Source organism: Hyaloscypha bicolor (assembly GCF_002865645.1).
Source record: "Hyaloscypha bicolor E unplaced genomic scaffold K444scaffold_10, whole genome shotgun sequence".
NCBI classification, from domain to species: domain Eukaryota; kingdom Fungi; phylum Ascomycota; class Leotiomycetes; order Helotiales; family Hyaloscyphaceae; genus Hyaloscypha; species Hyaloscypha bicolor.
In genome coordinates, this window is record NW_020194512.1 from 1,384,759 (window position 1) to 1,406,201 (window position 21,443).

The 21,443-nt window shown below is 46.4% G+C and overlaps 5 protein-coding genes across 5 annotated transcripts; 3 read left to right on the forward strand and 2 right to left on the reverse strand.

Annotated features, from left to right (window-relative positions):
* Positions 1 to 1,436: 1,436 nt before the first annotated feature.
* Positions 1,437 to 3,481, reverse strand: K444DRAFT_550204 (HET-domain-containing protein). The gene is made up of 2 exons (XM_024876498.1): positions 2,980 to 3,481; positions 1,437 to 2,916 (listed from the first exon to the last, which is right to left on the reverse strand). Exons 1-2 carry the CDS (start codon positions 3,426 to 3,428, stop codon positions 1,488 to 1,490), a joined length of 1,878 nt encoding a protein of 625 aa, XP_024743969.1. The 5' UTR covers positions 3,429 to 3,481; the 3' UTR covers positions 1,437 to 1,487.
* A 1,949-nt stretch (positions 3,482 to 5,430) lies between these two features.
* On the reverse strand, positions 5,431 to 6,150 carry K444DRAFT_606019 (uncharacterized protein). The gene has a single exon (XM_024878911.1). The coding sequence runs from the start codon at positions 5,874 to 5,876 to the stop codon at positions 5,460 to 5,462; it is 417 nt and encodes a 138-aa protein (XP_024743970.1). The 5' UTR covers positions 5,877 to 6,150; the 3' UTR covers positions 5,431 to 5,459.
* Positions 6,151 to 7,425: 1,275 nt separating this feature from the next.
* K444DRAFT_689534 (uncharacterized protein) lies at positions 7,426 to 8,973 on the forward strand (the record flags this gene model as incomplete). Its single annotated transcript, XM_024887744.1, has 5 exons — positions 7,426 to 7,930; positions 7,993 to 8,206; positions 8,250 to 8,534; positions 8,627 to 8,864; positions 8,916 to 8,973. Exons 1-5 carry the CDS (start codon positions 7,859 to 7,861, stop codon positions 8,971 to 8,973), a joined length of 867 nt encoding a protein of 288 aa, XP_024743971.1. The 5' UTR covers positions 7,426 to 7,858.
* Positions 8,974 to 10,564: 1,591 nt separating this feature from the next.
* Positions 10,565 to 10,951, forward strand: K444DRAFT_481443 (HET-domain-containing protein; the record flags this gene model as incomplete). Its single annotated transcript, XM_024873004.1, has 1 exon — positions 10,565 to 10,951. A coding segment is annotated over one exon (387 nt), but the record flags the coding sequence as incomplete, so codon positions are not given.
* Positions 10,952 to 11,669: 718 nt separating this feature from the next.
* K444DRAFT_5283 (FabD/lysophospholipase-like protein) lies at positions 11,670 to 15,184 on the forward strand. The gene is made up of 8 exons (XM_024874711.1): positions 11,670 to 11,995; positions 12,048 to 12,192; positions 12,242 to 12,496; positions 12,560 to 12,643; positions 12,699 to 13,177; positions 13,381 to 13,410; positions 13,457 to 14,863; positions 14,911 to 15,184. Exons 1-8 carry the CDS (start codon positions 11,968 to 11,970, stop codon positions 15,042 to 15,044), a joined length of 2,562 nt encoding a protein of 853 aa, XP_024743973.1. The 5' UTR covers positions 11,670 to 11,967; the 3' UTR covers positions 15,045 to 15,184.
* The last annotated feature ends 6,259 nt before the right edge of the window (positions 15,185 to 21,443 follow it).

A 21,443-nucleotide genomic window follows, 5' to 3' on the forward strand; every position in this document is an offset into this window, starting at 1 on the left:
CCTTGGTTGACAAGAATAAACTTGATCCGCGGCCCTTTCCACACACTTCTCACCTTCTAAATGAATTTATCTAAGACCGTCTTGAGGCACTCCATGATTTGGGTGTAGCCACACATCAAGTTTCTAGCTGTGGGGGCCTTCAACAAACCACCAACCGCTTCCGTTGTGTTCCCACCGTCCCTTCTCAGTTGGTCCTATCAGATTGTACCCTGGCCAATCTGCTTGGAGTATACGACCCTCAAGATTTGACGGTACAATCATCAACTGCTCAAGCGCTTGAAACTTCTTCAACATCAAGACGAAATCGGCAAAGTTGAGCGTCTTTGTTCCGGTGTTGATCTGACATATACAAACAGCCAAACTCCTAACACAATTCGAAATTGTAACTTCCGGTGCGACTTGGGCAAGCACGCTTCCCCGTGCTCTCCATGGTGCGTTTCCGATCCACGGATTGTGGCGGAAAGGTGTGCAGCAGGAGTGGCCTTCGTGATGGCAGCGCATATGATGTAGCGTATTTATTGAAATGGGAGCAATATGGAGGTCCAAAGACGATAATATTGATGGTTGACAAGGCCTACATGACTAAAATACGGGCGGAGTGAAGTGTAAAAAGAGAGGGAAAGGAGTCCAAAGCCTCGTTCTTATCCCCCTTAGCCTTTGGTGATATGGGTATTCCAAGCACGTGTTCTCCGATATATTATAAAACAGCTAATAAAGCAAACAACTATATATTAGTGAACGTTTAGTAAGCTCTGCAAGTAACGCATTACAAGTGAGAGTAGAAAAGACTAAATTAGTAATTAAACCCGGTGCTGGAAGGAATGGTAAGCCAGCCAAGCTAGTGTACTGTACCATCAATTCAACACCCATCACCCCATCCTTCATTTTGCAAGCACTAATTGTAAAGTGTAGATGAGAAATATACTGGATAATGGGATTATGGAGTCTCATGAGCCGCTTGCGGATGTGGGGGGTTCGTATACGGCACAATTTGAACATGTGAGTCTCCATTTGACGTTACAAGAGGGATCAGGGACTACTCTCGAGTCTCGATCAGACAATTCTTCTTCACAGCGGTGGCAAGGAAGTCATTAGCCGTAGTGACGATTATGAGATTTCTATAGTCTTTCGAGACTAAAGCTCTCACTCACTTCTTTATTTGTTTTCTTTCCTATCTCATGTAGGAGACCACGCCGCTCGTTGATCGTTCTGGAATTTAACCTTCGCCTAGCTAGTTTGCATTATTGCAACTTACAGTCTCTACCTGCCTCATATTAGTAGTCAAGTAAGTTCGTTTGTGCTCTCCTTCGCGGTCTTGAGTGTGCTCGAAGTCTACCTCGAGAGTCACCTTTTCCTTGCCTTACGCAAAAAAGGGGTCGTCTCTAAATCCGGAAGAAAGGATAAGAAAGCCGGCAGCTTCTTTGCAATACAATCGGCACGGTGGTATAACCAATTTTAATTCCATTAAACATCGTCACTCTCCTACTTTAACACAAGATGACTGAATCCGTATCTTCTTCTGGCTCCTTCATCAACTCTCCCTCCATAACCCCGTGAAGATAGCAGTCACCAATCAATTCACATCGCTTGTGAGTCGTCTCTGTTGAGCACAGATCACCTGTCTCCTCCTTGGACCGAGTAATGAAAGGAATATTCCCACCATAGAAGATATAAACATCATCTCCTTCCTTAATACCTGTAGTACCAATACCAAGATACCCTTTCTGCGTGACGAACAGTGTTCGATATCTAGCCGTGACAGGAAGGACTTTCTCGAAGCCAGCAGTCTCATCCGACAGAACATGTTGCTGAGGTTTCGCAAGTCTGATCTGCTCCCTTAGAAGACCAAAAACCCGTCGATCTTCAGGAACAGCTTTGCGGTAAGCATCAATAAGATTGCTTGTCTTGACTCCAGTCCAGAAGAGATTTCCCGCGAGAGTGCGCCAGAATGCATCATAAAACTTTCCTCCTCCAACATACTCCCTCTCCGAGTTATTGGAGATATCGACAAACTCTTCCCAAGAGTCTATGAAGAACTTGGCATCATTCCAGTCATTTGTCACCATTTGCAATGCAACTCTTGACACTTTGTCCACGAAGATCCCTTCTAGTTGCAACTCGGAATTTGAAAGTAGTTTCGACCGTGCTCCTTTTGTAAGAGATGCGCTGTATTTCCAATACAGCGCGTTCCAACCTGTTTCATGGTGGTACTCTGTCCCCTCAAATGTTGCCGCTGGTGCCCAGTCTTGAATCCAGGAAGGAATATGAGGCCGACGCAACATATTCCCTGTCAGGATGAACAAATCTCTCCTATTTGTGATCCAGTTCACTGTAACTTGGGCGAACACCTCGATATCGGTGAGTGTATAATCCGGCAATATCGGCGTTGTCGTAAGCCAATTATTTACCAATCCCAGGACCCCGAAGACCTTGTCCCTACTATCTGTAGCATTTTTATTTCGGGCGGTCTGCAAAACCTCGATGAGGATGTTCTGGGATTTGTTGTATCCACTTAAGATGTTACCCATGATTGTGGTCTTGAAAAAAACCTGCTGGAGTGTTACTCGTTCCTCCAGTCCGAGGGAATCTACCGCGAGCGCACAGCATGTCTGCCAGTGATGAAGAAGGATGCTTTCTCCAGCTGCGATGAGAACTTCTAAAGGAAGTGTGTAGGGTCCGAAAGTTATTGTTGCTTTTGGAGGTAGGATCTGCTCTTGGATGGTCCAAATTCTATCCCAGTATGGTTGTTCCACAATTCTTCGAAGCCCCTGGAAGGCGGGAGCAAAGTCAGGTTTGATATGAAGTGATGAGGGTTTCGTAAATTGGAAGCAAGAGAGCTCGGACATGTGATCTCCACTGGCTATGAGGCTCAAAAGATTAAAAGCTGATTTTATGGTGCCACCTCCATAGTGCCTGCTTTTTGGAAGTCAGATGGGGCACTCTCAAGGAGAAAACTCAGAAAACTCAGAAAATTCATACCCAGGTTCAGGTTCAGGTTCCCGCTCTCCAACCACAAACTCCTTATCCCTAGCATCCAGCTCTGCCAGCCAACAAAAGGCTTCCTGACAATTACTGTATATCGCTGGCATGAGCATGACTTGCTGCGTCTTTTCATTGTCGTTCAACTGGTTGATACATAACTGATCCACCCACATTACCCGTTCTTCATTGGTGTGTCGGAGGCGGCGCAAAGCGGATTGGAGGTTGTGTGTTACCGGGAATGAGCAACCTTCAAGAAAAATTGGCGATGTTCCTGTTGTATCTCCCCAAACGTAGCTCAGGGTTTCATATCTCGGCTTGTCGTTCAGGGTTACTACTTCAAGGGTGCATGATACCCTGTCTTGCCATGCGCCTGGGAGAAGATGTACCAAGCGCATTTCTTGCCTGTGGGAGGCCAGGTCGATGTATTCGTATTCCTTCTTATCCATTGCAGGGATGAAATGTGGTGCGCCGCTTCACTTGGGCCAAAAATCTGTGCAAGTTGACCGCGAATAATACTTGCGGGCTCTCTTGGTGGTGCTGTAGGTGCGGCTCGCTACGGAGGTACCGCGATGAGACCCGGCCAATGGTTGTTCAGGCTATGCTGTTATGACTAAGCATGAACGAAATACCACCAGATACTTGTTGCAGCGTACCCGGTAGCCTAAGGCACCCAACACTTGTTTCATGCACTTCTCACCAGTAGACCCTTTTATGTGGCATGAATGCCCTCATAGTTCATTCTGTAAAGTTGACAATTGTAGCGTGGCGTCTCCCTTGCTTCCGACAATCCGAAAGATCCAAGTTGGGCAACAGGAGAGAATAAATTTATTACCGCGGCTTCCGAATCCGACGTATCGTGGGTTTCCGGTCGTGCCGCCATTTCTATCAAATTAGAAGCTCCATTTTTAAGTCCCGTAGATGTTGGACGCAGCAGCCAGGCCGGATATCTCGCGACTCCAAGAAGTCGAGGAACATGTTTACCGTTGAAAATAGTATAGGGGGGCTTGTATGGTTCGAATCATGAACTCTAGGTTGCCGAACATTAGTCCTGAATTCAAAACTTCTTCGATGTTCCTTTATCCGATACCCACAAAGAGCTTATATAACTTCTTCCGTCATAGTTTTTTGCGGAAGCCTGCATCAATGTGATGGTAACGTCTTTTCCTTCCCCGATTCTTCCTCGCGCATCACTAATCCCTGAAAATTGGCCTGCTCGCCTGGGGATTTCTAAGCAACAGCGGGATGAGGCGAGCAACATTCGTGATGGGCACAAACAGTCGAGGTCACGAATCCCCCACACTTTGATCAAAGATTTCTCAACAACCACAAGTTATTTCGCAACAAAAAATTTGGTGGTAAGAAAGGGCTAGTAATTTGAATTGCTAGTGCTAAATTTAAAACTGTTCAGTAGCGTTGGCATCGCCGAGTGTTTAAATCAAAAGAGGGTCTTTTTAGTGTTCTTGATTCTCGCTTGTTTGCGCCCATCACGAATTTTGCTCCCCTCGACTTGACGACATCAGCGAAGATAAAATAATATATATTTTTGCTTGGAAAGTCATGCTGCCCGGGATGACTACTTCTGTTGCTGACGTCTATGATAGAATCTTCTAAATAAAAGTTTCTATGAAGTACACGCACCTCAAATAAACCCCGCCCCCCCGCCCCCCGCCGCTTGCCGTCCGCCGCTTGCCGTTTGCCGTTGCCAGGCACCGGGGATCATCAGTCATACGGAATCATGCAGAAAGAGTCAGCACGCATCCCTGCATCCTTCCAGCATCACATTTTCTCTCGTAGAACAGTCAATTAGATTGCAGAAGACTCGTTTTTTTTTCTTTCGAGGTTTACCTCTCTATCCCACAAGTCCCAGTCTCAGACAAGCCAAAACCAATCGGAATCATGGTCTTACATGCAACGCGCCGTCACGCATAAAATGCTATCAAATGCCAGGACGCCCCAATGCTTTCAAAGAGCACAAGTACACGACTGTGCCAGTATGGACCCAAAATAATTTCATCACTTTTGTCGTCCCTCGTACCCCACCATCACATACTCTCTAGTTCTCTATAGGATCTCGCGTTTTGCAGGTATGGGGGGGTGATGTGGAGGCAATTAGGCGTGGCCACATCCCCAGGCTGCAAGAGGTATTCGTACACAAAGATGGGTATTAAATCGACACCTCCTCCTCGCATGCGCGGTGAGACCTTCGAAATCGATACAAGGGACAAGCGAATTCGAGATACCTTCACGCAGAGACGATTCCTGCTCCATGAAGCGGCGTTATTTTGGTCCTCCATTATTTCGCGTATTTTTGTCGGGTCGTGAATGATTCGCATCAACAAAGGGAAACTGACTTTACTGGAGGCAGTTAGTATGGATCGTGGCGCGTGTCTCCAGGGTTTCAACCGCCTTAACCAAACGAAAAGTGGGGTGGGGTGACGACAACATACCATGACACCACACCTTCACTTCCCTAGCTCTTATATAAACGGTATTTCTTTACCGTTCTCCTTCCCGGGTCGCTTGAACTTGACCCTCTCAGGCAGTCTTATCACCGAATTGTTGCCAAAGCTCGAGCTTGCAGTTGATTTCGAGCTGAAAGTCGTTGCGGGGCTGACACAGAAGCTTCCCTGATCCTGCGAAGAATCGAACGAAGTTCGCCAGGATGAACTGTCCGACATAGAGGTTCCAGTAGACTCGGTCACCGATTCCAGTCTGCGATTGGGAAATGAGCGGTCCTGAAGTTTTGGCATGGACAACCCGATAGATGAGTTTATTTCCACAGTCGTTTGAACGCTCAAAGTACTTCCTGTTGAACTGGTTGAGTTCGCCCGGGAGGTCGGCTTTCCGACACTTGTCGCTGCGGTACCCTCTCCTCGAACAGTTGCTTCGACCATTTGTGCTTTCTTTGCTAAGCGCGCTTTCTCTTCTAGCATGGACTTTCTCTGCTCTGCAAGACAACGAGTCAGCGAGTTTCCCACAGTGGACAGGAAGGGGATTCTTACCTGGAGTGGGCTTCTTTGAGAAAGTGGCATAGGCTCTCATCGAACCCTTCTTTTCTACCTTTTTCTCCCAGATTCCCCTGCTTCCCATATAATTCTGACCCAGAATAATTTCGATCCGGTTTGAGTCTACAACGAAGAAGGATACCGAGTGGCGTTCCAGATTGAGAGTCTTGATTTCAATATCCATTGAGACGTAGTGGGTGGCCAAACCTTCATGACCACCAAGCGTTTCGCATATTTCCATATCATTTTCGTTGAGGGGTAGTGGGGAGAAGTGGAGGGCCTCGACCTTCTCGCGTGAAGCGAAGTTGAGCTCTGCTCCTGAGTCGAAAAGGACCCGGGCAGTGCTCACGTCACCCCGCCGATCCCAGACTAAGGCCGAATCATCAGGACGTATTGCATTTGGGGGTGGAATGTCTCTTTGGTATGGTATGTTCGCTCTGGGATAACCATGGATTGGCGGTGCACGAGCTTCTTTCGGGGGTGTCCATGGTACCATTGTGGTCTCGGTATTAGATTGTGTGGATTCGCTGTCCCATGCCTGACTTTCTTCATCACTCGGCGAATCATAGATTTCTGCGCTGTCGACAGTGCCCTCGCATTTAACATAACTCGAGCTCATACCTTCCTTGAGAGATGCCACCTCATTCGTTCCTTCAGCAGGACTTTCCGTTTCCCAAAGGCCACTCGTGTTCGAATAAGGTGTTACCGTTCCATCCTCACGGCCCACAGCTGGCGGTATCGTTATGGCTGCCTCAGTCATCGGCAGCTCAATTTCGCCAATTGGGCGAGCATCGTTCCCGTCGTCGGGTTGTCTCCAATGCTGGATGACACTGTTGACTACACCAGCTATGAGACGGGAACCTTCAAAGATTGGCAGTGTCAGTTGTCGTGCGAGGTTGGCAACAGATAAGGAACTGTTACGACCTGGATGCTCAACATGCAATTCGTCTATCGTTGTCTCGCCGTTAACTAATTGTTGGACCTCTGGTGTCTGTGCAGGCAAGTTATGCACAAGAGCAGGCGACTGCAAACAACGTCGTCTTGATGATTTGAGATCAGCCGGCTCGGTCTGTCTGCGCTCAGTCTGTCTGCGCTTGCCTCGATGGCGGGAGTTATTGTCAACAGTGTACTTGGCCGTCGATCGACGAGGTCGACTGTTGCTAATGGTAAATTCGACTGGCAAGGTAGTGGTTGGAGGGGATTTAGGGAGATCGTGGGTACTGGCTGTTGGAGTTATATGGGCGAATCCGTCGTCACCGCTATCGCTGGACCCGTCATCGTCCTCTTTCGGTTTTCTCTTTCTCTCGTTTATATCTCGTGAACGTGCCATGTCGACAGGAGGAGTGGGTATGATATGGGATGCGATGGGATGTGATGGGATGTAATGACTCTATGATCTTGAATCTTTGTAAGTTTCCATTCCGGCCGTCATCGGGGAATCCAGCTCTCTGGCCACTCACCGAATAGGTAATGAGCTGCCTGGCTGTCAGGAGTCAAAGTACGAGACGAAATGAAGGGGTCTGGAATATTCAGGAGGGCTCATAATTTATTGATGTGGTTGTGGGAATGAAAGCGCTGTGTTGTTGTTGAGCAGGAGTCGGTTGCAAACGAGAGTACGAGGCTTTTGAACTTGTTCATCCGTGGTCGGGGTCTGCGGCGAGCTTCTCCTCCTCGCGATTCGTTTCTTTTCAGCCACTAACCCACTTGGGGGTGATGTCCAACGCATCAGTCCAAACGAATCACCATAGGAGCTGATCTCAGTTCGTCTTTGCAGATGATTACTGGTTATCCACAACTTATGGGCTCTCTTGTTCCCCTAAACTGGTGTAGGAGTTCTCTGGAGCCTTCGTAACTGGACCCTAGCTTCTACAATGGGATACATCAAGCTTTCAAAGTTTATGGCGACGAAGAATTACCCAGTTTTCCGCCAATTTCAGGAGGCAGTAAGTGTAACCTCTGAGCTGAAGATTTCGAGCTTGAGCAATGCTGAGTCGGAGGCCTGGAGGCCGCCAGAGATCTTCTATATCTACAGGCCGAGCTTGTTCACCTAGAATCCGAATATCAAAGAGTCGCGAAAGCTGACAGAGAGTCTGGAGACGACGACGAGAGGCATCTATATGCTTTCGAATGGTGGCACCTCAGTCAATCGGAGGCTCGTGGGTTTGAGGGAGAGCAATGGGCATTGGCTCTCCAAATCAGAACGAAACTGCGGGAGTATTGTGAGTTATCAAGCAATTTAGGTCTGACTTTCTAATTCGCTAGACACCTCATTACATCAATACAACGAGATTTCCCTGATGAAGCGGCCTAAGGATTCTCAGGTCAAATCACTCCGTGAATGGATCGAAAGTCCTCACCTTGGGGGAGGCTGCGGATTCCTAGGGCGGGACCTTGGTGGCTTTGCACAGGAGGCCGCGTACGACCCCAAACATGTTGGCGACCTCGTCATGCTTTCTGAAGAGCTTGGGGAAGATGATATGCTGACTAGTTTCATCTCTGGCCCACTTCTGCGGCTTTTTCACACCTTTTGGCAGCGGTACAAAGTCCGTGAAATATTCAACTCCAGAAGTAATGCTCCAAGTCACTGACTTATTATTATATGCAGAAACCTGTTCCCCTCGACCCGGAAATCCAACTAGGACCTGAAAATAGAAGCTCCTTGTATTACTATTCCGATGAACACGTCAATGGGGTCATTAACATTATTGGCACGGTTGCATCATCATTGACACCGATGATTTCGATCATCGTACTGTATGTTATCCAGAGCACGAGGATCAGGCTTGGTCTTGTATGTGTTTTCACCCTCCTCTTTTCTTTGGTTCTAGCACTGGCGACAAAAGCAAGAAGGATCGAGATCTTTGCGGCGACTGCGGCGTGGGTTGCTCCTCTTTCCTGGACAATCACGCACATGCTAATGCGAAACAGTTTTGCGAGCGTACAGGTTGTTTTCGTTGGAAGTGTTGGCAATTCGTCTGGGGGTTGATTTCTGCCCAATCGCCGGCTCAAGTTGATCACCACGTCACCCCCCTCAGCTGAGAGTACTCGGTGATATGGTGTGCACATCCTTTTGATAAGCGCCTGCATTAGTGGACAAATAGGAGTCGTCAGTTCAAGCCACAATGTCCTTTGAGGCTGTTTCATGGACTAAACCCAGTTCCAGTGTCGCAGGGAATGTGATGCGTTAGGCATGGAGCAACGCCCCTCGGATAGCGTCTCAATTTAGTAGTCATTCTCACGGTCTGCCTCGATCATCTGCCTGCAGTCCCGCCTCCCTTACTGTTGCCTGTTCTCCCGAACGCCCTAAATCGCTGGATCTGACCGACTTAACATAATGGGAGCAACCAAGCGCTGGTGATGATACACTATTTTACATGCATTCAACCGGATTTTTACTAGAGACGCAATTGAGCACTTCTTATCACTTCTGCAGGTGTCGCAGGTGGTTCCTATGTATAGACAACTCTCTCGGATCTGGAGCAAACCTCGAGATCCCGACAGAGCCAAAAGTGGGCAGCAGAGCAAGAATACCGTGAGTTACCCAGTCAGCAGGCATCGCCAATACTATTCAATGCCTTTATCACTCATATTTGACCCAGAACACGTACGCTTTCCTCGTTCGGATCGTGAAGGGTGCCGATTATCAACAGCCTCCCGAGGTAGAAGCGCTTGCACTCTACAACGAAGCATGCACTTGCAACTATATTTCGAGGCGATTTGCTAGAGATCAACTCCAAGTTCAAACCAACGAACCGAGCGATGATGGCGATTGCGTCTTGGTCTGGGCGTGTGAAGGCCTGGGCAGATACGAACAGCGAACCGTCTTTTGGATCGCACCCGATGCAGACTTTGACTTGCTGTTTGGACGGGAAGATGACTTCAACAACCAATCCGAGAGCAACCAGTTCAACTATGGCATTCAAAGCGGAATATTATCCAAAGAATTTCCGCGGAGAGAGCCGCCAAAATCGTTCCAGGGTGGTATCAACGATGAATTTCTGTTGCCGGTAGAGCGATCAAATACCTTCGACCCTGCTGGAAGATCTCGAATGCCTTCGCTGGCGGAAATAAAAAAGCAACTCGCAGCCCAGTTTGGGTGCAGTCCCGAACGGAAGCTGAAGCACAAAAGGCGACGGGCTCTCAACATCTACGACCCACGTTGGATGATGAGTCCAGAGGAGTCAATGCTAGGTAGAATAGACGGGGAGACGACAACACACACTGTTACTCTTCAGTCACCCAATGAAGATAGACTCGAGGAGACTCCCATTGTTCGAGACGAATCTGTTGATGTCACCGACGGTTCGGTATTCAAGGGTAACAAACGTGTTCACTCTGGGGAGCACAGTGCACCGTCGACAGATGCAGCCGACTGCCCCAAATCTCCCAAACTTCGTTATGTGCGAGCCAGACCTCTGTCGATTCATGCAACCTTCGACCACAAACTCAAGCATGTTCTTGCAGTTACCTCGAAGACCGAACAGAATTCACACGTCGCCCAGAAACACACCGTTGGGATCGCCAGCAGCCAACCTCTTCTGGAAGAGACCAAGCCTTCCCTTGAAACAGCGAAAAGATATCAATATGAACCGCTGCCCCGAAATGACAACATCCGTCTACTGAGTCTGCTGCCTGGGGAGAGCAATGAGGATATACATTGTTCCCTCTCTCTTTCCTTCTTGTCAGAGGAGTTGCAGCAACCTTCTTGCGAGTACGAGGCTTTGTCATACACTTGGGGCTCGAACGAGCGGCCTCATAGAGTGCTAATCGATGACCTGGACTTCCCGGTGACTGCAAATCTTTTTGCTGCGCTACGGGGTTTCCGGCTTTGCAGCCAGGTCAGAACTCTCTGGGTTGATGCCATTTGCATAAATCGAGACGACATATCCGAGCGCCATGACCAGGTTCAAAAAATGTCACACATCTTCAGAGCTGCCAAGAATGTTTTATTCTGGCCCGGAGAAGAGGGCAACGGCACTGCTAATTCGCAGGGGAACCAAGTGGCCGAACAAGATATGAGCAGTGTTCCTGACGAAATATTGTTTTCTTGCATGAGCAGAGAGTACTCTCCAAGTCATAGAATCTCGCATGATGGCTCATCCATATCACTCTCACCTCAAGAGCCTGGGACTCGGCCTGAGTCCCAGGAGGGCGTCATTCCTCCCGCAACAACTTTCGACCAAGTACCGTCGGCCGAGAAACCGGGGAAGAAAGCGAAACGAAAAAGGGGGCCCAAGGGAAAGATCTCAATTTCAAAGACTGAACCATCCTGGGCTGACGAGTTCAATGAATTTTGGACCAAGGATCAGGAGACTGGCAATTGGTACCATGACGACAAAATAACCCAGCAAAGGATTTGGTACGATCCTCCACCCTTAGACTAAACTTGTTTCTGTGTGTGACTTGTTGTTGTATTATCCATCCACATATCAAACACAGAGAATTGGTTCGGGTTGTAATGGGTATCTTTGGGCAATTGCAGAGGGTTTCAGCTTGGTGTGACACAAATCATTATCAAAGACGCACGTCACGGTGCAAGTTCCCAATTTGAATACCACAAGTGTCATGCAATCACAAACAAGAATTTCTACGCAGGTGTGCCGTGCGGGCGCTCTTGCTTCCCAAGCCAATTCGTCGCCCGCTGAGACAATGGGGGCAGCTGAAACACCTCATAGGTAGTGGAGGCTCATTCCAAAGTAGGGTGTCATCCAGGACGTTGTCTGGTTTGTCCACCCTCGGTGAGTGGACTGGGTTTAGCGCATTTGTTTCCGTAAGGCGCTCGATTCGGAAGGCTGTGCGGCTCAAGACTTTCTTCGAGGCACAACCCGGGGCCAGCCTTAATTAACACTGACGCTGCTGTTGCAGCCCTTGCAGTTATATGAGCATCTCCACTCAACGTTTCCAACATTGAGCAAAGATCAAGGCATCCTCCAAACGTCACTTTAATTTGATTCAGGTCTATCAATCGATCATCGAAAATATGGCTTTGAAGAAGCTATTGTCTATTGGTAGGACTCCTTGCTCATTGCCTCTACTAGCAACTAATTTTCTATTTTAAAGATGGAGGCGGAGTTCGTGGTTTGGCTGCAATTGTCGTACTTGAGATGATTATGGGTGCCGCGAACGAGGGACGACGCAAGAATAATCTACCCCCACAAGAACCATGGGAAATGTTTGATATGATTGGGGGGACGAGTACAGGCGGGTAAAAAAACCCAAACGAGTGTAATTACTGGTATTCTAACAGCATGTAGTCTGATTGCAATTATGCTTGGGCGACTTCACATGTCGCTTCAGGAGTGCAAGGAGGCGTACATGACGCTGTCCATGAAAGCCTTTTCGGAAAGGCACATTTTAGCTCGAGCCGCTGGATTCGCCGGACTAGGACCCAAGTTCGAAACAAAACCCCTTGAGGAGGCAATCATGGAGGTCCTTAACAAGGCTCGAGAGCACCTTGGAGTTAGTCCAGCCGACGCATTGCTGAAAGAGGATGATGCTGCTTGCAAAGTGTAAGCTCCACTTGTCCAACGTATATTGCATGAAGTCGGAGACTTCGCTCATCCTATTTACAGTTTTGTTGTCTCTCACCTCCAAAATATCAGCGATCAAACTGCCATCTTACGTTCGTACGATAATTTTGAGAAACCGCCACAGTCGTGAGTTACCTCCCCCGGTTTGATTTCTTGATGCAACCTCAATTAACTTGCTTAGAATAAATACCATGAAAATCTGGCAGGCCTGCCGGGCTACATCCGCGGCGACAACATTCTACGAACCTCTCATTATCGACGGAACAAGATATTCTGATGGCGGCCTTCTATACAACAACCCTGTATCACATGTGCATGCAGAAGGCAGTGAGATGTTTAGGGACGATGAAACTCTCCTCATTAGTCTTGGCACAGGGATTGCCTCTGACAAAGAGTACAATCCCCATCTCTTTACAATCACAAATCAGCTAGTTGGCCTTGCCACTCGAACGCAAGGGGAGGCCGATACATTTATCAGAAGAGAAGGGGGAAAGGCCGCACGAGCGAAGCGCTACTTCCGATTTGATATCCCTGGCATTGGCGATATTGGTTTGGAGGAAGCAGACAAACTTCTTCAAATCAAGCTGGCGAGCGAGAAGTTTTTGAACAACCCAGAAGTTGGAATGAAAGTAACAAGTTGTTCGGAACAACTTGCTCGAGGTGAGCTAACACTACCAGAGACATCGAGTAGTGATCCCGTTCCGAATAATGCTACAGACTTACAAGAAAGGCTTGATAGGTTGAGGTCTTAGTGGTTTTCTACCTTCTTCCTAGTAGTAGTCATGTATCTAGCTAGATTTGGAATGAGACATTCTTCTCCGCAGCTTCTTTACCCCAAATGCTTCTTTCTGACTTCGTGCTAGGACTGGACCTTGGTACCCCTTCTAATAGCGGTAGGTGAGATAAACACTATGAAGAAAAATAGTCTAACAGTTTTAGAAATCTGTCAAAGCCTTGGGCCCTACGCGGCCAACCCGCGTCAAGATACAATCCCTCTGGCCCATCCCAACTCTTTTCAGTGGATCTGGGACGATGCCAAGCACAACTTTGTTCCCTGGCTCAAATCTGGCTCTGGCATATTCTGGATTTTTGGGAAGCCAGCCTCAGGCAAATCAACACTCATGAAATTCCTCCTCAGGCATAATAGCACTAACGAACATCTAAATTCCCAAGGAGGACAATATTCAATGTGCCAGTACTTCTTTCACGAATTGAGCGAGCTTGATACGCGACAAGAGAGCTCAATCGCTGGACTTCTACATGGGATTCTTTTTCAGTTATTGCAGTTATTCCCTGAACTCATTCGAACAATACGGCCAATGTATAGAAAGAAAGTCCATCCACACAAAGCCCCTGGAAGCCTTACATCGATTTGGACTATTGAAAACTTGAAGGAAGCACTCATGAGTTTGGCGACGCAGAGTTCTGTCTCTCAAAAAGTGTGTTTATTTATTGATGGGTTTGATGAATGTCAAGGAGAACGTGGCAATTACCTTGATTTCTTGAAATCTTGGCTTCAGAAAATGATAGGAAACGGCCTTTCGGTCAAGATATGTCTGTCCAGTAGGGACATACCGGCGATGAGGGAGCGTCTCGACACCCACCAGAGCTTGGAACTTCACCTCTTCACCAGAAAGGACATCACCAACTTTGTCAGCCAAGAATTATTGAAGACAAAGAGCAAATCGATATCACTCGACAGCCATGGCCATGAACTCATCACTAGGAATCTTATTAAAAGCGTTGTTGACAAGGCACAAGGCGTCTTTGTGTGGGTCAAGCTGGTGGTCGCGGATCTTGTATCTGGCCTGGAGGCTGCAGAAGATGAGGAAGATCTCGAAGTTCGTTTACAAAGCCTCCCACCGGAACTGGAAGATCTTTACGCCCACATCATTAGTCGAATTCCCTGCAGAGACCTTCACACGGCCTTCAAATACTTTCAGCTCCTCCTTCGAGCACCTGGAAAAACGTGCACACTGACGCTTCTTCAGTTTTTAATGGCAGCCCAGAACCCAAAGAAGTGTCTTCAAAATCTTGATGAGCCTGGTTTAATCGAAACTTCTCCAGAAGAGATTTTGGAAAAGCTCGCCTCTTTGAAAGATCATCTTCGAGATCGTTGCGGGAACTTGATCCAAGTCCAAACCAGAAGAAATGCTCCACGCCGATGGGAACCGACCAGGCGAGAGAACGTGACATTCATACACCTTTCATTCAAAGAGTACATCAGTAGAGACTCGGTGCAGCAAGGAATCAAAGATAGAATTCAACCTTGGGGGATGCCACTTGTTCCTACAGCAGACTTATTGCTTATGGCATCCTGTCTACTACTCTTGAAGACCCAGAAATGTTATATCCCCCATTGGACCGACGTCAAGTATATTAACAATAATCAGCACGAAAAAGGTGTCCCTCGAAGCCCCAAGAGCGAAATTTTAGGACGACTCCAGACTCCTACTCTCGATGGCGAGGTCGAGAACGAGGACGACGAAGAAGAATACACAGAAGAGATCTGCAGGAGGGCACCTGACAACTTGATCGCCAAATTCTTCAACTACGCAGAGAATCTAGAACAATTCTTCAAGAATGCGGAAACATGTACATGCTACATCGATGAACTCGATCGCTTCTTGACGAAAGCAGACCAACGATGGGCATCCAAATTTTACATCTGGAGGACATTACATGACATCCCGCAGCCTGACGTGCTGTGTCTTGCTGTTTGCTGGAAGCTGAAATACTACGTAAAGAAGAAAATAAAAGAGCGCCAGCACCGGAAGAAACGGCAACCCCCTCTCCTCTTTTATGCTATGAACCCACCAGGGTGGGCTCACGAGGAAGTGGATCTGGATTTGTTCGAAATATTGCTCAAGGCCGGAGCAAAGCCCAACGAGTCTTATAATTACAACGGAATTAGAAAGACAACCTGGGAACACACATTGCAGCACTTCCTGCGCATCGGGTCAGCGCGCCCACTCCAGGAATGGCAGAAAGTAATTGAGCTCATGCTCAATTATGGCGCTAATCCCAATCAAAATATTTACTTGCGTGATCGACGACGTTATACCACGGTTCTGCACTTGCTCGTTGATCAATATGGAAAAGTCGACCAGGACAGGAAAAATGAGGCCAGGGACGCTTTTTTAATGCTTTTGGACCATGGAGCAAAAGGAGAAGTTGAGAATTCTGACCATATTAGCGCATTTGATTACGCCAAGAATGAGTGTACGACCATAGCAAACGCAATCTGCAATTCTGGAAATGTGCTGGTGGACAACGAGGGGTCTTCCCATGGAATTGCCGAAGGCAGCAATGTGCATACCCCAAAGCCACCGCAAAGGCATCGCAGGAAAACAGCAGAACCTGGTTCAAAATTATTCAAGAGGCGTTACAGTGCGGTTGAAGATGAAAAATCCGAGCCTCTGGCCGGTCGACATCATGAGCATCGTCCACCGCGAGAAGAGTCTGACGAGATACCCAAGCACCATGTGCCACTACCTACAAGGCACTCGAAGCGGCACAAGAAAGACGGGAAAGGTGGAAGTCAGGGATTTAAATGAGTGGTGAATAAGTACAAGTGAGATGAAGCATTTTGAATGCACCTCAATTACGGAAAGCCGTAAGGATCAAAAGACCAGGCGAACTTTTAACTTACGACTTATGACTCTGTTCACGCCCGTTCGTCAATACGAGCGGTTTACCAATCGGGCGCTACGATTGGTCAATCGGCCTTCCGATTAATCAATCGTAGCTCCCATTGATCAATAGGAAATGGAATACGATTCGCAAGCCACAGTGGGTCCCGATTAATCAATAAGGGGGCCGATTAATCAATCGAATGGCCGATTGATTAATCGGGTAATATTGGGATTTCGGGGCTGAGGAGGCTGAAACCCTTTAGTTCTCAGTATATAATAATATATCCTCAAGACTAATGGCTGAAACCCTTTAGTTCTCAGTATATAATAATATATCCTTAAGACTAATGGCTGAAACCCTTTAGTTCTCAGTATGTAATAGGGGTAAAGACACTTCTCCAGAGCTTCTAGATATGTATAGGGCCTCTGCTCCCTTTTTACTACCTAGATACAGTTCATAGCACATAGTTCACAGTACAAGCACCTACTTTCCAAATACAATTACTGATTCTATATATCTCCTAATTAATTACCTTACTTCCAATATGTCTCTTTTAATCCTTCGTTTATCTCCAGCCCTATATACACCTCGTTAACGTATCTATGGCTGAGCAGAGTAATATTTTAATATTACTATACCAGGAGTATATTCCTCTGGTACTCAGTTTTTGCCCTCCCCTATTACTAAAGACCCTACTAATAATTAGTCCGCTAAAGACGAAGCTATATGGGATCAAAGGCTTGCTAAGGGCGGTAGTAGGAAAATTCTTACTACTAGGAAGCGTATAGATATTAGATAGTGGTTATAAAATCCTGATACTTTACTCCCTAGTGGAACAAAAGCAGAGAAGCGCTACTAGGCTAATATTAAGTACGAATCCCAATTATACGAGCTTCAGGATAATCAGGTATATTATAAGGAATATCACAATACCCGCCGTAATAAGATTATTCCAGCCCGGTATATCCTTTACTATAATAATACCTTTGAGGTTTTGACTACTATTTATAAGAAATTAATGCATATAGGTAAGTACCCCTTGAATTTACTAATTTTTATACTAATAACCTATATAATAGCCTTTAATACTATATTTGAGTATGCAAGACGTATTTGGTATAGCCTATCCCGTAATGACCACGCTTAGATAAGTACCTGCTATACTTACTATAATAAGGAAAAGGCTCAGAAGAATCCTAAGGGAATTATACCTATTTAATCTCATTATCCTGGCGAGCGTATGGTTCTGGATTTAATGGATTTTCGTATAAGTATCCCTTAAGTCATGTGATTTACCCCTATATTCCTGTATTTCCTGTATTTCCTGCATTTCGTACGTTTCGTGCGTTTTTAAGCTTTTCCTGCGATTTTCGCGATTCCTGCGATTTTCGTAAATTCCGAACCTTTTTATTCACACTTCATTAATACTATAGTATTACTATTACTAATACTATTATAGCATAATCGGGACGGAGAATATACGTGGATCTGGTAATTGAAATGCCACTTTTCCAAGTTCATATGGATCCGTGGGCTTAAGGCTAAGACTATAGACAAAGCTGCGGACGAGCTTATTAAATGGCTAAATAATAATAGATATATTTCCATTTTAGCCTATAATAATAGGGGTGAGTTTAAGGGGAAAGTAATTGAGATTTGCAAGAAGAGAGGGATAAAGATTATTCGCAGACGAGCTTATTACCCTCAATCTCAGGGCTCTATTAAAGTGGCTAATCGAATCTTCAAAAAACGACTACGGGCCGTACGAGCGGATACTGGTATCTAATCATAGATATAGTTACTTCCTTTAATCGCATGGGTAATTAATATCACAGCTATACTAGCTCTTCCTAAGGAAAATACACTATACGAGGTCTGGTTTGGACGAAAGCTACTTACTGATTTCCTAGACCATAAGGAGAGTACTCGCTGCACATGTGCGGCCCTAGGGGCCATAGGGCCTATGGAAGGTACTACTGAGAGTAGCGCTTCTGGAGAGGATAGAGAGGATAGAGAGAATAGAGAGAATAGAGAGAATAGAGAGAATAGAGAGAATGGAGAGGATGGAGAGGATAGCTTTTTCGTAGATAAGGAAGCAGAACAGGAGAAAGTAGCTGAGGAGATGATTTTATCTGAGCTAACTAGGAGGGTTACGGAGTATATGAGAAAACAGAAGGAGAATATGGTAAAGAGAGCGAATTCCAAAGCTCTTGAATATAATATTCAAGAGATTACAACCCTCCAGATCCCAAAGCAATACAGATTCGGTACGGAAATGGCTAGAATTCCAGTAAGAGTTCTGGAAAAGACTCCAAAGGTATGTGGTTTATAAGCCTTACTTTTAATAAAAGCTAATTAAAATAGGGCTACTGCTTAGCTACTAAGTATGGCGAGCTTACTACTCTCTGGCCGCATAGTACCCTCAATAAAATCACCTCCCAATCAACTTATCCTGATTTACCTACTACTGGTGCAACCCATAAGAGGGATAAAATCACCCTCCCTAAAGCGGTAGCAAAGGAGAATAATCGTGGTTCAATTGCATTAGTTCAGAAGGCTGGAAGAGCATCTGAGAGAGCAAAGAAGAGAGTAGCTGAGGAGCAAGTACGTGAGAATGGAGCTAGAGAAGGAGGAGAATCAGGTGATCAAGTGGAGGGGAGGGCACCAAAAAGGGCTAGGGTAGCTATAGGAGCGCCTAGACGTAGTAGGAGGCATGTATAGTAAAGCTTTTGCTATTCCCGAGACCTCAATATTACCCGATTAATCAATCGGCCCCCTTATTAATCAATCGGGACCTACTGTGGCTTGCGAATCGTATTCCATTTCCTATTAATCAATGGGAGCTACGATTGATTAATCGGAAGGCCGATTGACCAATCGTAGCGCCCGATTGGTAAACCGCTCGTATTGACGAACGGGCGTGAACAACTCGTGCTCACCCCACCAAAAATCGCAAACGCCCACACACCATGCACCATGCCCCCTCTCCCTGTGCTTCTATTACTACTTAAAACATTTACCCTCTCTTTAATTCCTCTCTCTCTCTCTCTCTCTCTCTATAAGTATAGGGGTAAGAGAGGGGGGCGGCATTAAAAATCGTCCATCCGCTGAAAAGCGGGGAACACCAGGATTGCTACCTTTGGAAAATCGCACCAAATCTCAATGCAACCCCTAAAACTCTTTAAAATAGCTTTGTGAGGCAAAAAAGAAGCATATCTAAGTTTCGTAGAACTTTCTCAATAATTAAATATAATACGAAATTACGAGAACTTTTATATTGCGAGAGTCAAGGTTGTGCCCCCCTCGCTTAGCGAATTGGACGATTTTTAATGTCGCCCTGTGACCCCCGTTCCCCAATCGGACGCTACGATTGGGGAATCGCTCGTATTGGTGAACGGGGGGTCACAGCCCGCCTTTACTCGCAGGCCATTCATTCCTCACCGTGTTTGGGCCAGCTCGCTAAGCTCGCTGGTAGCAGCAACTCCGACATTCTAGCAACCCCGACATCGCTTTTTTCATATATTTAATTAAATTAAAAAGCAACCACACATTAGATGCTTATAAGGTTTTTATATAATGGAAGCCCTAATTAAGATCTATAATCGCGCTATATATTATTCCTCAATTTGCGCACATTGTATAGCTTAATAATTAATTTTACAATGTGCGATTCGCCCGCAATTTAGAGAAAATTGCCGTTTGCGAGCCCGACACTACGACTTTTACTCAGGGATTTAATTGTACTATAACTACGCAATATATAGCTTAGATATTAAATCTACTTAATAAGCTAATTAAGGTCTATATATATATATATATATATATAATTTATTACAATATCTAATATGGCTACTTAGTTATTTAAAAATGTCGGAGTTGGTGGTATGTCGGAGTTGCTGCTACCGACGAGCATAGCGAGGCGGCCCAAACTGGGTGAGGATTAGCCGACGAGTATGGGGGCAAGGCGAGGGGACCTTACTAAAAATCTCTGTCTCACCCCACGAAAAAGTCAAGCACTAAATTTTAGTACCTGTAGCCTATAATTTAGCGATCGTGGCCTTAAAATTTAGCAATAAGTAGCCTATAATTATAGGGCTTCCTTTTCCTCGCGACTCACATGCCTCAAAGCTCACTTTTAACTTTTAACTTTTAACTCGCTTGCCCTCCCTATGCCTCCTCCCCCATTTTACTCCCCCTCCGCCCCTATCCCCTCTCTCCTAGCCCTATATATTATATATATATAAGAATTAAAGTGAGAGTAAATGTTTTAAGTAGTAATAGAAGCACAGGGAGAGGGGCGTGGTGTGTGGTGTGTGGGCGTTTGCGATTTTTGGTGGGTGAGCACGAGTCATAAGCCATAGTTCTAAGCCATACAAAAAAACCCCAGCACTTTGACCCACAGTTACATTTAATTAGAGGGAGAGTACCTAGTGGGTGAACCTTCGGGGCGGCCGCCTAGACATCTCGCTGTCGCTAAACCTCAGAAGCAGTCTTTCATTCCAGCAACAACATCAAATGTCACTCGGGGGGAGGCAGTGGTTGAGGCTTTGATGAATTATATGCAGTTTTGAAGGAGGCAGTCAGTGATCCTATCAAGTATGGTAATGTCAACTCATGGATTCAGATGCCCTTGCATTGCTGATAAAAGACAGACTGACCCCATCATACATTCTCTCATGAAGTCTTGCTCAAAGTCAAGCAGTATCTCCCCAACCTCCCCCAATGCAGAATTCCTTCCGAGCACTTCATCAAATATAAAGGAGATGGTGAGAGAGTCCGGTAACACGTTAATGTTGATGAGGCACCGTCCCCAGGCTCGAGCTGGCCTCTCTTTTATCTTCAAAGACGGATTGCCCGGACGATGGTCGATCACGGGCTGGCTTCCACAGCCTGACTGAACAATTTGGCCGTCGATCATAGCATTCTCGTTCTCGATTGGTAAGAGGGTGGAAGTATCGGCTTGGACGCCTGTACGTAGATCATATGTCGCTGTGCTGTTGCCGTAGGGGCTTTAGGGTGTGTACGTGCGTTCATTGTAGCAACACCCGTCTCCGACATATAGCTGCACGTACAGGAGTCCAAGCCGATGCTTCCACCCTCTTTTACATATGAAATGGGGTGAGCGTCGGAGCAACGTTTCCTAGGGCGATATATCGCCGTGTTTCAGCGTGTCGTACTCGCACTCGCATTTTTGCACCCCGTATTCGTATCCAGGCCCGATGAACAGCTTTATTGTGTAGCATTCACCTAAGTATTTACTTGTTGACATCAACAAAGTCTCCGCTCAGGA